General features: G+C 36.0%; 1 protein-coding gene across 2 annotated transcripts in view; it reads right to left on the bottom strand.

Moving 5' to 3' along the window:
* Positions 1–6,964: 6,964 nt before the first annotated feature.
* Positions 6,965–17,030, bottom strand: part of sh3gl1a (SH3-domain GRB2-like 1a) — a 28,083-nt gene continuing 18,017 nt past the window's right edge. The window contains exons 7-10 of one of the 2 annotated variants that reach the window (XM_067363946.1): positions 15,269–15,372; positions 13,802–13,935; positions 12,218–12,262; positions 6,965–10,554 (exon numbers count right to left, since the gene is read on the bottom strand). In XM_067363946.1, the coding sequence (XP_067220047.1) occupies positions 10,361–10,554; positions 12,218–12,262; positions 13,802–13,935; positions 15,269–15,372 (477 nt within the window). In that variant the 3' untranslated portion in view covers positions 6,965–10,360. The remainder of the gene's footprint in view (positions 10,555–12,217; positions 12,263–13,801; positions 13,936–15,268; positions 15,373–17,030) is intronic. The other variant, XM_067363947.1, reaches the window with a different exon arrangement.

Raw genomic sequence — 17,030 nt, 5'->3', positions numbered from 1 at the left:
AACACACGCCACAGTCGCGAGACACTCAATATGGCATCTGTGATTACATTATGACCCCCAGGCGCTCGAACGCCGGAAAATCCTATTTTGTGGAAAGAATGTGAGGTTATAATACTGTTCATTTATTAATGTCTGTTTCGAAGAGAAGAGTTAATTCTACTGTATTTCTGTTGGCGTTGTAGTATATTATACCAAGAATAATAAATAAAAAATAATATTATAAATTACATATTATAGCTAGACATTACAAATGTATGTAAATATTTTATTTAAATATAATTATAAAATATTTATAATATAAACATTGAACAACCAATTTTATATTACGAATAACATTGTTTTAACGACATATTATAAAATGTTTTATTTTATACAATACATAAAATTCAGAATTAAAATTACTATTAAAACATGTTAAAACAAAGTTATTATATTATATTTTAACTATTATATATATATATATATATATATATATATACATATATACATATATACATATATACACACACACACCAAGGCTTAATTTATTTAATTAAAATACAGTAAAACAGTAATATTGTAAAAAAAATATTACAATTTAAAATAACTGTTTTCTATTTGAATATATTTTACAAAGTAATTTATTCTCGTGTTGGCAAAGCTGAATTTTCAGCATCATTACTCCAGTCTTCAGTGTCACATGATCCTTCTTAAATCATTCAAGAAATATTTGTTATTATTATCAATGTTGAAAACAGCAGCAAATTGACATACTAGAATGATTTCTGAAGGATCATGTGACTTTTGAGCAGTAGTATACACACACACACATATATATATATATACACACACATACATACACACCTTCCCTTCAGGAATCATTCTAATATGCTGATTTGCTGCTCAAGAAACATTTCTTATTATCATCAATGTTGAAAAGTTTTTGCTGCCTAATATTTTTATAGAAACTAAAAAATAAAAATAAAAATAGAGAAATTAATACTTTTATTAATTAAGGATGCATTAAATTGATCAAAAGTGACAGTGAAGACATTTATAATTTTACAAAAGATTTATAGGCCTATTTAAATGTTTTAATAAATTGAATAAATAAACTTTGAATTTTCTATTCATCAAAGAATCCTAAAAAAAAAGTATCAATTTCCACAAAAATGATAAGCAGCACAACTGTTTTCAAAATTGACAATAATAATAAATGTTTCTTGAGCAGCATATTAGAATGATTTCTGAAGAATCATGTGACACTGAAGACTGGAGTAATGCTGCTGAAAATTCAGCTTTACCATCACAGGAATAAATAGTTTATTTATTATAAGAAATAAACTATTCTTTCATTTGTAATAATATTTAGCAATATTACTGATTTTACTGTATTTCTGATTAAATAAATGCAGCCTTGTGAGCAGAAGAGACTTCTTTCAATAACATTAAAAAGTTAACATTTCCTATTACTATATAAACTATAGAGAAGTCACTTTCAAACCAAGCAGTTTTCTGTAAAAAAAATATTTTCATGATTTGTTATCACAACATTTTTTCTTTTGTAAAATTAACTTAGATAATTAATGTGGTTCAGATGACAATATTTTGAGTTTTTTCTGTTGATTAAACTAATCACCTTCATTTGTTGTTAACTAAATTTTTTTAATTTCAAATGAACTCAATTTTAAGGCAACGGGGTAACTTACTTTAAGTTAAACCAACAATTCCTTTTTACAGTGTAGGGCAATTAGACTTGTGCCGATATTCGGTAATGCGATATATCGCGATAATGAATATGCACGATATTGTTATCGTGGGCATTTCAAAATACCGTAAATAATAATTTATTACCAAATATTAAAATTATTATATTATTTTATAATGCATTTAAGAATACTTTCCCCATCAACCGTATAAAATGCACAACACCTCTGTAATCTGCGTCAAAAGAACACACGCTCAGATGTAAAAAAGCCCAACGTGCACGAGAAGCACATGGCGGAACGAGTGAAGGAGACGCGCTGAATGAAAGTTCGTGTTCACTCTTTGACAGCAGAATGCAGCGGTTACCCCGGAAACTCCATAAACACAGCAACTGCGCTGGTGAAGTTTTTAAAATGCCTCAAACATATATTTTAATCTGGACTACAAAATGCCCTAATGATTAGAAATGTTCTGATTATTTGTGATTGTTCAGTAAAATTGAGACATACGGCTTCATTAGTTAACATGTTAATTCATTATTACCAAACTGACAGTGAAAAATACTTATAAAGCATTAATTATTCTTAGTTAATGTTAATTTCTTAGTTACTGTTTAATAACTTTACTAAAATCAAAAGAACTTATTTAATGGACCTGAGATAAAACTAACAATGATCAGTTGTATTTCTTAACTAACATTAATAAAAAATAATACTTTCTGTAAAAAATTGCTCAATCTTAGTTAATGCATTAAATAATGAGACATTATTGTAAAGTGTTACCTGTTGTTCTTTATAGCCTAATTCTTTTGCATTTTAATCTGTTTGAAAATTTGACTTTATATATATTTTTTGTGTATTGTATTATTGTATTTAAACATTCAGAGTTATTTTTGTTATTACAAAAAGAGTTCTTAAACCTGTTATACTATGACAACACTTTTTTTGGCAACATATTTCATTATCGTGATAATACCGTATACCGTGATAAAAGCTTCAGCAATTAATCGCAACATGAAAATGTGATACCGTCACATGCCTAAGGGCAATGCAGCGAATTCGTGACCAATTTGAACATCTGTGTGCGGAAATGTTTCGCACTCAGATGAAATTTACGATCGCCTGGATTCCTTTTGAAATGACTTGATTTTGCCTGCAAAAATTCGCAGAGATGAAAATTCGCTGGTAAATGTGACCACACCTTTAATATGATTATGTTAATGCACAGTTCTATGAAAAAGTAATATCAAGCAATTTACGTTTTAGAAGAAGAAAAAAGGTTGGTTGGTTGGTTAGTTAGTTAGTGTATTATTTTACCATTACCACTAATGAAAATAGTTTTGAAGCATCAAGCTTAACATGCCACCTACTGGGGCATAAAATATTACAGCTCACTTCTGAAAGCGTTCTGTGTTCCACTCCGTGCTTTTCATTTCCCGCTCACACTCAGTGGTGAGAGAAACCCGCTCAGAGCGACCACTGGCCAAAAGAAAACACAGAGAGCTATAGTTTTCACCTTTATTTAAAATGAAAATATATACAATGTTCCCTGCACATTTTTATAACAAAACATAAATCACAACTGGATTACGCAGGAAATACTGATTCAAAGAAGAATTCTTTCTGAAACACTTTCTCAAACACATGACTTTCATAAAACTTGAGGCCTAACAATGTTTACCAGGGTCAATAAAAGGCACAAGCAAGCTTTTCCATTACATATAATATATATCTACCCATAATAAAATATTATTACTTTTAAAACGTAGTGTCAGCAACATCAGAAAGCATGTAATATGCTGAGCGTACTACAGTAGGAAGCAGCATTGAGAAACGTGCACATTAACTCAGAGCAAGACCTAAACCTGATACAAATGTGATCTAGGACTAGAATCCCTCACCCGAATCACAATGACACAAGCAAAGTAATGCGTTTTAAATACTTTACAAAAGCTGGTCACAATGGTTTCTTTCAGGGTTAACTGAATTATGAAATCTGATCTGCTGACTAATGCTAATGTAATCACACAAGTAAAAGAGAAAGAGGCACTGGCAGGATCTTTAGCTGCTGAAATCATTTTGGGTCATTTTTTGCATTTTATTTCTTTGTGAACACATGGTGGTACGTTCACTCCAGATTAACTTACATGCGTTGATCTATTATGATGCACAACATTGAACAATATGCTCTGCATCAGTTCTGATTTACTACTTTTACTACAGTAACTCTGAACAGATTGTAGCCTGATCCAAATTTTCAATGGACACAGAGTCTAGTTTACAGTTCCTCTCGTCAAGATTCCAGTAACGGTTTGTGGCGAAAAAGAAATCTAAAATATGATCAATATGAATATACCCTGAAAATGGTGGATAATCTAAACCGGTCCAGTCTCTCTATTTGGCATGTTGTTTAAAGATACTATCTAAAACTATACTTAGCATCATTGTCATCCTAAGAATGCTCTTTAAAAAAAGTGGCAGTAATTAATTGCGTATGTTCTATGGAGACCCTAAAGGGACACGGTGATGGAAAACTATCTAAGATGGGAGGGAAAATTAAACGTCAATTCTTTTGCATTCTCTCGCAAATGTTTTGTGTTCTTCTGAGAAACTTTGCGTTCGCTTGCAAAACTTTTAAGTTCTTTGTGAGTGAACGCAAAGTTTCTTGGGGGAATGCAAAGGTTTTGAGGCCGAACGCAATGTTTTTTGGGGGAATGCAAAGGTTTTGTGGCCGAAGGCAAAGTTTCTTGGGGGAATGCAAAGGTTTTGTGGCCGAACGCAATGTTTTTTGGGGGAATGCAAAGGTTTTGAGGCCGAACGCAATGTTTTTTGGGGGAATGCAAAGGTTTTGTGGCCGAAGGCAAAGTTTCTTGGGGGAATGCAAAGGTTTTGTGGCCGAACGTAAAGTTTTTTGGGGGAATGCAAAGGTTTTGTGGCCGAACGTAAAGTTTTTTGGGGGAATGCAAAGGTTTTGTGGCCGAAGGCAAAGTTTCTTGGGGGAATGCAAAGGTTTTGTGGCCGAACGTAAAGTTTTTTGGGGGAATGCAAAGGTTTTGTGGCCGAACGTAAAGTTTTTTGGGGGAATGCAAAGGTTTTGTGGCCGAAGGCAAAGTTTCTTGGGGGAATGCAAAGGTTTTGTGGCCGAACGCAATGTTTTTTGGGGGAATGCAAAGGTTTTGTGGCCGAACGCAATGTTTTTTGGGGGAATGCAAAGGTTTTGTGGCCGAACGCAATGTTTTTTGGGGGAATGCAAAGGTTTTGTGGCCGAACGCAATGTTTTTTGGGGGAATGCAAAGGTTTTGTGGCCGAAGGCAAAGTTTCTTGGGGGAATGCAAAGGTTTTGTGGCCGAACGCAATGTTTTTTGGGGGAATGCAAAGGTTTTGTGGCCGAACGCAATGTTTTTTGGGGGAATGCAAAGGTTTTGTGGCCGAACGCAATGTTTTTTGGGGGAATGCAAAGGTTTTGTGGCCGAACGCAATGTTTTTTGGGGGAATGCAAAGGTTTTGTGGCCGAAGGCAAAGTTTCTTGGGGGAATGCAAAGGTTTTGTGGCCGAACGCAATGTTTTTTGGGGGAATGCAAAGGTTTTGTGGCCGAACGCAATGTTTTTTGGGGGAATGCAAAGGTTTTGTGGCCGAACGCAATGTTTTTTGGGGGAATGCAAAGGTTTTGTGGCCGAAGGCAAAGTTTCTTGGGGGAATGCAAAGGTTTTGTGGCCGAACGCAATGTTTTTTGGGGGAATGCAAAGGTTTTGTGGCCGAACGCAATGTTTTTTGGGGGAATGCAAAGGTTTTGTGGCCGAACGCAATGTTTTTTGGGGGAATGCAAAGGTTTTGTGGCCGAACGCAATGTTTTTTGGGGGAATGCAAAGGTTTTGTGGCCGAACGCAATGTTTTTTGGGGGAATGCAAAGGTTTTGTGGCCGAACGCAATGTTTTTTGGGGGAATGCAAAGGTTTTGTGGCCGAAGGCAAAGTTTCTTGGGGGAATGCAAAGGTTTTGTGGCCGAACGCAATGTTTTTTGGGGGAATGCAAAGGTTTTGTGGCCGAACGCAATGTTTTTTGGGGGAATGCAAAGGTTTTGTGGCCGAACGCAATGTTTTTTGGGGGAATGCAAAGGTTTTGTGGCCGAAGGCAAAGTTTCTTGGGGGAATGCAAAGGTTTTGTGGCCGAACGCAATGTTTTTTGGGGGAATGCAAAGGTTTTGTGGCCGAAGGCAAAGTTTCTTGGGGGAATGCAAAGGTTTTGTGGCCGAACGCAATGTTTTTTGGGGGAATGCAAAGGTTTTGTGGCCGAACGCAATGTTTTTTGGGGGAATGCAAAGGTTTTGTGGCCGAAGGCAAAGTTTCTTGGGGGAATGCAAAGGTTTTGTGGCCGAACGCAATGTTTTTTGGGGGAATGCAAAGGTTTTGTGGCCGAAGGCAAAGTTTCTTGGGGGAATGCAAAGGTTTTGTGGCCGAACGCAATGTTTTTTGGGGGAATGCAAAGGTTTTGTGGCCGAACGCAATGTTTTTTGGGGGAATGCAAAGGTTTTGTGGCCGAAGGCAAAGTTTCTTGGGGGAATGCAAAGGTTTTGTGGCCGAACGCAATGTTTTTTGGGGGAATGCAAAGGTTTTGTGGCCGAACGCAATGTTTTTTGGGGGAATGCAAAGGTTTTGTGGCCGAAGGCAAAGTTTCTTGGGGGAATGCAAAGGTTTTGTGGCCGAACGCAATGTTTTTTGGGGGAATGCAAAGGTTTTGTGGCCGAACGCAATGTTTTTTGGGGGAATGCAAAGGTTTTGTGGCCGAACGCAATGTTTTTTGGGGGAATGCAAAGGTTTTGTGGCCGAACGCAATGTTTTTTGGGGGAATGCAAAGGTTTTGTGGCCGAAGGCAAAGTTTCTTGGGGGAATGCAAAGGTTTTGTGGCCGAACGCAATGTTTTTTGGGGGAATGCAAAGGTTTTGTGGCCGAACGCAATGTTTTTTGGGGGAATGCAAAGGTTTTGTGGCCGAAGGCAAAGTTTCTTGGGGGAATGCAAAGGTTTTGTGGCCGAACGCAATGTTTTTTGGGGGAATGCAAAGGTTTTGTGGCCGAACGCAATGTTTTTTGGGGGAATGCAAAGGTTTTGTGGCCGAAGGCAAAGTTTCTTGGGGGAATGCAAAGGTTTTGTGGCCGAACGCAATGTTTTTTGGGGGAATGCAAAGGTTTTGTGGCCGAACGCAATGTTTTTTGGGGGAATGCAAAGGTTTTGTGGCCGAAGGCAAAGTTTCTTGGGGGAATGCAAAGGTTTTGTGGCCGAACGTAAAGTTTTTTGGGGGAATGCAAAGGTTTTGTGGTCGAACGTAAAGTTTTTTGGGGGAATGCAAAGGTTTTGTGGCCGAAGGCAATGTTTTTTGGGGGAATGCAAAGGTTTTGTGGCCGAAGGCAATGTTTTTTGGGGGAATGCAAAGGTTTTGTGGCCGAAGGCAATGTTTTTTGGGGGAATGCAAAGGTTTTGTGGCCGAAGGCAAAGTTTTTTGGGGGAATGCAAAGGTTTTGTGGCTGAACGCAATGTTTTTTGGGGAATGCAAAGGTTTTGTGGCCGAAGGAAAAGTTTCTTGGGGGAATGCAAAGGTTTTGTGGCCGAAGGAAAAGTTTCTTGGGGGAATGCAAAGGTTTTGTGGCCAAACGCAAAGTTTTTTGGGGGAACGCAAAGGTTTTGAGGCCGAAGGCAAAGTTTTGTGGGGGAACGCACAGGTTTTGTGGCCGAAGGCAAAGTTTCTTGGGGGAACGCACAGGTTTTGTGGCCGAAGGCAAAGTTTCTTGGGGGAATGCAAAGGTTTTGAGGCCGAACACAAAGTTTCTTGGGGAAATGCAAAGGTTTTGAGGCCGAAACCAAAGTTTCTTGGGGGAACGCAAAGGTTTTGTGGCCAAAGGCAAAGTTTCTTGGGGGAACGCACAGGTTTTGTGGCCGAAGGCAAAGTTTCTTGGGGTAATGCAAAGGTTTTGTGGCCGAAGGCAAAGTTTCTTGGGGTAATGCAAAGGTTTTGAGGCCGAACGCAAAGTTTCTTGGGGGAATGCAAAGGTTTTGAGGCCGAACACAAAGTTTCTTGGGGAAATGCAAAGGTTTTGAGGCCGAAACCAAAGTTTCTTGGGGGAATGCAAAGGTTTTGAGGCCGAACACAAAGTTTCTTGGGGAAACGCAAAGGTTTTGAGGCCGAACGCAAAGTTTCTTGGGGAAACGCAAGGGTTTTGAGGCCGAACGCAAAGTTTCTTGGGGGAACGCACAGGTTTTGAGGCCGAACGCAAAGTTTCTTGGGGGAATGCAAAGGTTTTGAGGTTGAAGGCAAAGTTTCTTGGGGGAATGCAAAGGTTTTGAGGTTGAAGGCAAAGTTTCTTGGGGGAATGCAAAGGTTTTGAGGCCGAACGCAAAGTTTCTTGGGGGAATGCAAAGGTTTTGAGGTTGAAGGCAAAGTTTCTTGGGGGAATGCAAAGGTTTTGAGGTTGAAGGCAAAGTTTCTTGGGGGAACGCACAGGTTTTGAGGCCGAACGCAAAGTTTCTTGGGGGAATGCAAAGGTTTTGAGGTTGAAGGCAAAGTTTCTTGGGGGAATGCAAAGGTTTTGTGGCCGAAGGCAAAGTTTCTTAGGCGAACGCAAACATTTTGCAAGCAAACTCAAAGTTTCTCTTTTTTTCCATCACCATCTTTTAGGGGCTCTGTCACTGTTCAATTTTGTTGTCTAACTACAACTTGACATTTGCAGTGATTATAGACTGTATCTTCAAAATCAAATAATTCTACAAATGGTTTAATAATATCATTATTGTAATAAAAAGACTAACACAAAATCGACAATAACTTTAAATACATATGTAAACATTCGCTTGGTACAGTTTATCCACGACAATAACACTCACAAGCAGAACAAATTTGCATTAACTGTTTATAAATTCATTCTTAATTCAACACTTTAAGCAAGAATGTTTTTACATAGAAATTTGCTCTGCCAATGTTGAATAATATGAATAAGTCCCAATGAGTTTAGCTGTACAGTAGGACTAAAGCAAACTTAACTTTCCCTGAGAGACAGAAACTGAACCAGGGTCAGTGGTTAAAGGGAACTTCTGAATTCCTACTTTGAGGAAGGGAAATAGTTTAAAGCCATATAAACCCAAAAGACAAACAATCTGGGCTTAAAAACAGAATCACAAAAAGCGCTTCATGCACATAATTTCCCTTTTCAAGAACCCAACATCCCAGTGGAGCTGTAATGTCTGTAATCAGAGGTATTTTATAAACCACAGCAGTAACGCTCTGCGGCTTTAGTTGTATGTCTCTCACTACAGAGATCAATGACGCAACAGTTCACGAGTACAGTGAGGAAGTGGATTTGTAAAGGTTCCTTTTTCCATAAAAAAAGCAACAGGTGGAATCATGCAGAAAAAAAAGAAAAGAAAAGCAAAAATGATTATCTAATGTCTACATAAGCACAAACTAGTACTTCTGGTTTATCAAACAGCTGGACTGACCTCATTTACATACTCATTTAAAAATAGAATCTGCAAGCAGGAAGTGAGGATGTAAAGGAATAGCTCTGTCATTATTTACTCACCCTCATGTTATTCTAAAACCGCATGACTTTTCAATATAATGAAACTCAATGTGTTTGGAACAACACGAGGGTGAGAAATTGAAACTTAATTTCTGTTTTTAGGTGAACATATCCTTGTTAATGCTCATGCAAAGACACTGTTTTGTTTTTTTCTGAATTTATTAATGACCTCCCTTTTTTTATCATTAACATAATATTACATTAAACTCAATGCTGACCAAATCATTAATGCACAGCTGAACACAACATTTAAAGGGATAGTTCAGCCAAAAATTAAAATTCTGTCATCATTTACTCGCCCTCAAGTTGTTCCAGTTTTAGGGCACTCTTGACTTCCATAAAAAAAAAAAAAATCTCTCCATACTATGGAAGTCAGTGGGGTTCATTGACCATTTGGCTAACAATAATCTTCAGAATAACTTTTTGTGTTCATCAGAACAAAGAAATTCATACAGATTTGGGAAAACTTGAGGGTGAGTAAATGATGACAGAATTTTCATTTTTGGGTGAACTATCCCTTTAAGAGAAATGAAAGAAACTCAGTTCAACTAAAGCCAATGGGAAAGGATCAGTTAATCATTAATATGATTCAAATGAATTACCATGACCATAAAAAACGCATTTTGAAGCAAATTAAGTCCTATTCCAACACACTGAGCTTTTCGCCGGTCAGAAAGAGCTGAGCCATGATTGACCGGGCAGCTCATATGTGGCCACTAGAGGTCAGTGATTACCAACAAGAGACATTTCTTATACAGTAAAGATGCTGCTGAGAGCATTTGTAAGCAAGTAACATCATTATAGGAAACTGATATGAAAATAATATCCATTTGACTCTAGAATGAACACTCCCAAAACGGATTTATCTTTGACATACTTCTCAATGATGTTTATTGTACTTTAGGGAATGGTAGTGTTTTACCAAGATGAACTATAAAGCTGGACCTCAACCCTAAGTAACAAATAATAAACCAGACACATACTGTATCTCTTTCAGGAGGTCAAAGTGCTCATAGTGAAATAAAAGTCACAGATTTTCCCCTTTTCCCTGTGTCTGTACCTGACACCTTGACTTTCTCTTGCTCTTTTCTGTGTGTGTGTGTGTGATCAGTGCCGCAGGGGCACCAGCACCTCGACATAGTTACAGGGGAACAATCCCGCCTGGCCGCGCACGCTTCCCTCGTACCAGTTCTCGTCTATCTGATTGGTCAGCGTGATGACGTCGCCCTCGTAGAAGCCAAGCTCTCCTTCGTTCTCTGGTTCAAAGTCGTACAAAGCCTTGCAGCACGGCTGATCTGTTGCTATGGAGACCAAAGAATGTTTGATAATAGAGAGGATAAAGGGTGAAGATGCACACAGAGAGGAGAAAGAGGAAATTGTACAAATTATTGTAAGTAAAGATGAGGAATATTAAATTAAATTAAAACTCATTAACTGATTTTTTTTAATCAATATGGTACAAAATAGGGATTTAAACAAAAAATGAAATAAAATAAATAAATAAATATAAATATTATATATATATATATATATATAAAGAGAGAGAAAAAATAAATAAATAAATAAATAATAAAAATATATATATATATATATATTTTTTTTTTTAAATAAAGTATTAGCAAAACTATATTTTATGAAGTTTTGCAACCATGTTATAGAACCAAATTAAAAAAAAAAAAAACAGATGTGTGTCATTGTTAATAATAAAGAAATCCAAGTTTAATAAAAAGGTTAAATAAAAACAAACTGACCAAATAAATAAAATAATAAACGATAAATAGATGAATTAATTTTTAAAATACTGATGTGTCATTTTCTTAAATCTAGCAGTAAACATCAAGTAATCGTAACAACAAAATTACGTAATAAAAATTATTCTTGGTTAATATTATTATTATTATTATTATTATTATTAATAATAATAATAATAATAATAATAATAGACTGTAATAAAATTAAATCAAATTAATGATTAATCAAAATATTTATTAAAATACATTTTTTTTAATACAAACTTAAAATGACTAGTAAATTGTATTTAATAAAATAAAATATAATAAATATTAGTGCTGTCAAATATATATATATATATATATATTTATATATTTATACATACATACATACACATATACATATACATATATATTTGTGATTAATCACGATTCATTGATTTGACAGCACTAATAAATATAATAAAATAAAATGGGTATCAAGTAGAAGGGGTATCAAGGTTGAACGTTCTTGGTTTTTAGTTAATAATATTTCCCATAAATTATAGAATGTTTTTTTGCTTGATCATTTTTTTTATGATAATCTTGGCAGCAATGCTTGAAAATGTGTGTAAAAATGGAGAGTTGATGTGTTTAAAAACAGCTTCTTCCAAACTGGGTTAATTTTATGTTAGATAATAGTTTAGTTCTGCTACCTCCAAACATGCAGGTCACAAAAAGATCATATTAGTCCTCAAGCAATCCAAACCCACCACATGCTAGACAACACTCGTCCACTCAAGTCTGAACCCTTCAAATCAAACCACATAACGTCAAACTCTATTGAAATTGTGCTACCTATGTAGTGTGTTCCAAATCAGTCACTTTTAAAGTTCCATTTATGTTAGGATGCTGCCTAAGAAGAGACCCTATGTAGACAGTGAGGCAGATCACTAGCTTGTTTGTGTAATGTGTGTGATGTTCTAAAACTGTTCATGCAGGTTTTAATAAATCACGCTTTTGATTCATCTTATGAAGGGAAACATCTCATATACATGAGTGAACTGTCTGTGCTCATCACGGGTTTGTTATATGTGTGCGGGTGTGTTTCACCTGAGTGTATTTAGCTGTGGGTGACTCACACTGTTAACTTTCAATAGGAATGGAGGCTGAAAAATCTGGCATATGTAACGGAGGCCAGCTAGTAAGATAAAAGCCCTTCACCATGTCGAGTGTGTGTTTGCATGTGACTCACAATTACGTTTTTGGCGTGAAGGTGTCCTGTTAAAGGCGGGGGCCGCTGACGCAAAAGAAAGAAAAACAATAGTCAGTCTGTGCGTGGCTCCACACACACACACACACACACACACACACACACACACACACACACACACACACACACACACACACACACACACACACACACACAGATCTGTGATCAACACAGTCTTTCACAGTGAAAATCAACTGGCACAGGCATCAAAATACACACATCCTTCCACACAAACAAATATATGATAACTGTGAATTTTCTTTATGTATAGAATACCTAGATGACCTTCTACATATTGTGACCTTTGCCAAAATGTGCTGTATACAACAGAGAACACTGCGAGAAATACACCAGTGCTGTTAACTAAAACCGAAACAATTTAATTGTTTTCAGTAACTGAAATAAAGCTGAAATATTATATTATATTATATTATATTATATTATATTATATTATATTATATTATATATATAATTAGTTTTTATATATATATATATATATATATATATATATATATATATATATATATATATATATATATATATATATATATATAAAAACTAATTATATATAAAAACTAATTATATATATATATATATATATATATATATATATATATATATATATATATATATATATATATATATATATATTAGTTTTTATATATATAATATATATATATATATATATATATATAAAAACTAATTATATATATATATATATAATTTATTTATTTTGTATATACACACACAATTCAAAATATTAATAAATACTATAATATGGTGTCTGATTGAGCAATTGAAAGTAGCTTTTAATAATTTTTTTCAGCAGAAACAAGCATTGTAGTCAATAAATATTTGCTTGGCTATGACTAAAGCTCATTTCAATTTTTTCTAGATCTTGAGACATGACTTTATAATGCCTTGGACGGCAGTTTGAGACCTCAGACAGTCTGTTTCCTTAGAAGGTTCCATTATACACAAAAGCAAGTCACTGACAGTTTGGACAGCCAGGCTGGTGAAGGTTTTGGACAGACATTTTAAAATATTAAGTATTACACAGTATATACTCTGTACAGCATGCAGTGTTCCATTCAGAACATGCGCCGGTTAATCAATTGCATCATCTTCTCTTGTCTCAGTGGTAAAAACTTGTCTTGTGGAGCATGTGGAGATCTGCTGAGCTTTTTGTTAAATGAATCAATGAATATGACCCATTAGACTGATTTCAATTAACCCTTGGTCTTGGTTAAAATTATTTTTAAAAGATTTTTTAAAAGCTGTAATGTGTGACCAAAAGCAATGTGTGACCTTTGATAAAGGAAATTGCATGATTAACCTTTCCTGAAGGTACACACACACACACACACAGTGTTGATGGCTTTCCGTGTTTCATATCAACCATTAACATTCAGATTGTGACTCCCTGATGAAATCAAATTTAAATCAAATGTAGCCACCTCAAAAACACTGTTAAATTTACAGTAAAGGCTGTGTGAAAGCACATTGGCTCGGTGTTGAATCACGTTTTTATATGAAGCCTGATGTAAAGGAACAGGACAACCTCACCTGCGGATGAGTACGAGGGCGGCGCAGCTGGTGGACTCCAGCCTCCGTTGGAGTCTTCCGGCTCTGAGTAATCAGAACTGGGTCTGGACACAGGCTCCCGTTTCTGGCGCGGCTGAGACTGGGCCTTGTTTACTCTGCAGAGCACACACAAACATGAACACAAAGTCATGTAAACCCACACAAACACACACAGGTTGCAACCAGGTAAACCATCTATCAGGGCCTGAAAATAGTTCCCCAAAAAATGAATTTAATGTTTAGAACACTTGGAATATAGGTCATACGGTAGATTAAAGGAAGTATGTACGATTTTTTTATGTTAAAATACATTCTCTTAAAGGTGCCCTAGAATTAAAAATTGAATTTATCTTGGCATAGTTGAATAACAAGAGTTCAGTACATGGAAATGACATACAGTGAGTCTCAAACTCCATTGTTTCCTCCTTCTTATATAAGTCTCATTTGTTTAAAAGACCTCTGAAGAACAGGCGAATCTCAACATAACACAGACTGTTGCGTAACAGTCGGGATCATTAATATGTATGACCCCAATATTTGCATATGCCAGCCCATGTTCAAGGCATTACACAAGCCAGTATTAACGTCTGGATGTGCACAGCTGAATCATCAGACTAGGTAAGCAAGCAAGAACAATAGCGAAAAATGGCAGATGGAGCGATAATAACTGACATGATCCATGATATCATGATATTTTTAGTGATATTTGTAAATTGTCTTTGTAAATGTTTCATTAGCATGTTGCTAATGTACTGTTAAATGTGGTTAAAGTTACCATCATTTCTTACTGTATTCACGGAGACAAGAGCTGTCGTTATTTTCATTATTAAACTCTTGCAGTCTGTATAATTCATAAACACAACTTCATTCTTTATAAATCTCTCCAACAGTGTAGCATTCGCCGTTAGCCATGGAGCACCATCAAACTCATTCAGAATCAAACGTAAACATCCAAATAAATATCATACTTACGCGATTAGACATGCTGCATGACAAACACTTTGTAAAGAACAATTTTGAGGGTTATATTAGCTGTGTGAACTTTGTTTATGCTGTTAAAGGCAAGCACGAGCTCCGTGGGTGGGGTGCGTGAGCATTTAAAGGGGCCGCAGCCTAAATCGGCTCATAGTTAATGATGCCCCAAAATAGGCAGTTAAAAAAATTAATTAAAAAAATCTATGGGGTATTTTGAGCTGAAACTTCACAGACACATTCAGGGGACACCTTAGACTTATATTACCTCTTTTAAAAAGACGTTCTACAGCACCTTTAAGCTTTTGTTCCCATTCATTGTAACTGCATAAGAAAAAGTGACCAAATACGTGATTCAAAATGTCTCCTAGTGTGTTCCAGAAAAATTATATTCTCAAATGGTTTTGGTAGGAGTTTTCATTTATGTGATAAATACAGAAAGATATTCAGGTGGAACGTTAGATGTTCATGTCTAACCTTTCTCTCATCCTCTCTGCCAGCTCCTCCAGGACCTCCATAGACTGTCTGTGAAACTGCAGTTGAGATTCGACCAGAGCTGCGAGCTGACTCACCTGCTCCACCTGCAAACAGACACAGACAGGTACAAAGCATAAAAAGAGGTTATTGCTTTAGCAAAAAGAGCTGCAATCTGCAAGCTAAATAAAAAATGAATCAGTATTTCTGTCTTCTAAAAATACTTAAACGTCCTTGAGAGAAAATGTGTTTTCTTCAGAAGCAAAATTACATGCAACAGAGGTTTTAAGGAAATATCTCTCAATAGTCAAGTTTATTTTTCTTTACAGCATTGGTAAACAGCTTTTTCTTGCCTTCCACTGTACTGCCCACAGTACACATATCTTTCAAAAGAGACCAAAACCATGCATATACACTCTAAAAAATGCTGGGTTAAAAACAAACCAAGTTGGGTTGAAAATGGACAAACCCAGCGGTTGGGTTAAATGTTTGCCCAAAATGCTGGGCAGTTTTATTTAACACAACTAATGTATAAAAATTACTATATTGCTGGCTTAAAATGAACCCAAAATAGGTTGGAAATTAAAAATCAGACACATAATTACTAGAGGCAGCAAAAAATAATCAAATTAATAAGCAATTTAATAAATGTTGATTTCCAACATACTCTGGGTTAATTTTAAACAAGCAATACAGTATTTTTTTAAACAATAGTTGAGGTAAATAAAACTACCCAGTGGATTGGGAAAACATTTAACCCAACTTTTGGGTTAAAATAACCCAATTACTGGGTTTGTCCATTTTTCAATCCAACTTGGGTTGTTTTTAACCCAGCATTTTTTAGAGCGTACTTTAAATGCATCAAGAACAGCATGCAATTTACTTTGGGTAAGAACTCTTATATGAGAGAATATGCACATAGAAACACCTGGAAGGAGCTTTGCAAATACAAATCATAAATTATAAAATTGAGTTTTATGAAATAATGATGTGATCGTGAACATTCCCATGATGACCTAAATGATTCATACGTCAGTTTAAATGTCATACATCTGGGCCAGTTGCATAAACATAGCCGCTATGTCAAGAACTAGTCTGACCAACTAGCCTTTAGTTAAGGTTAATCAGTCTTACTTAAAGGGTTAGTTCACCCAAAAATGAAAATTCTGTCAATAATTACTCACCTTCATGTCATTCCAAAGACAAGCGGTACTCACATGGCACACTGAAAAACTTTCTGTTAACTGACATCTATAACTTTGTTTATTTACAGGGGTTTACTGCGCTTAAGATCAATGTGGCAAAGAATCAGAAATATCCAGAAGTTCTCACAGTTCTCTGGGCTGCAGTCCAGTGTCGATAAAACAGACTGATAAATGTGCTGGCTCAGCAGACTGTCTGGAAAATATCCAGCACTCATTGATGTGGATCACTGTAGCAAGATTACAATTATATGACTCTGCATGGTCCTGGACTATAAAAACTTTCCAACAGGGGACCATTTGATTTTAAGTAGAGTTTTCTGAGGCACGCATCACTTGGGATTAGTGATATTACATTTCAGCGTGTAACCTGTCCTGCACTGTTTGTGCTATTCATAGTTTTTAGTCACGTGACTGTCGCGGAGCCCTGGAGGGCAAAACAGCCATGTAAATGCAGCACAAGCCTGTCAATTTTCCATCTTAAAACCAAAAATATGTGAACAAGATGCAAGTTTTGGGCATTTGTGATCCATATACAGCACCTGCAGTGATTTAAATCACTA

This window comes from Chanodichthys erythropterus, chromosome 16 (assembly GCF_024489055.1).
Source record: "Chanodichthys erythropterus isolate Z2021 chromosome 16, ASM2448905v1, whole genome shotgun sequence".
NCBI lineage: Eukaryota > Metazoa > Chordata > Actinopteri > Cypriniformes > Xenocyprididae > Chanodichthys > Chanodichthys erythropterus.
This window is presented reverse-complemented; position numbering and strand designations above follow the sequence as displayed.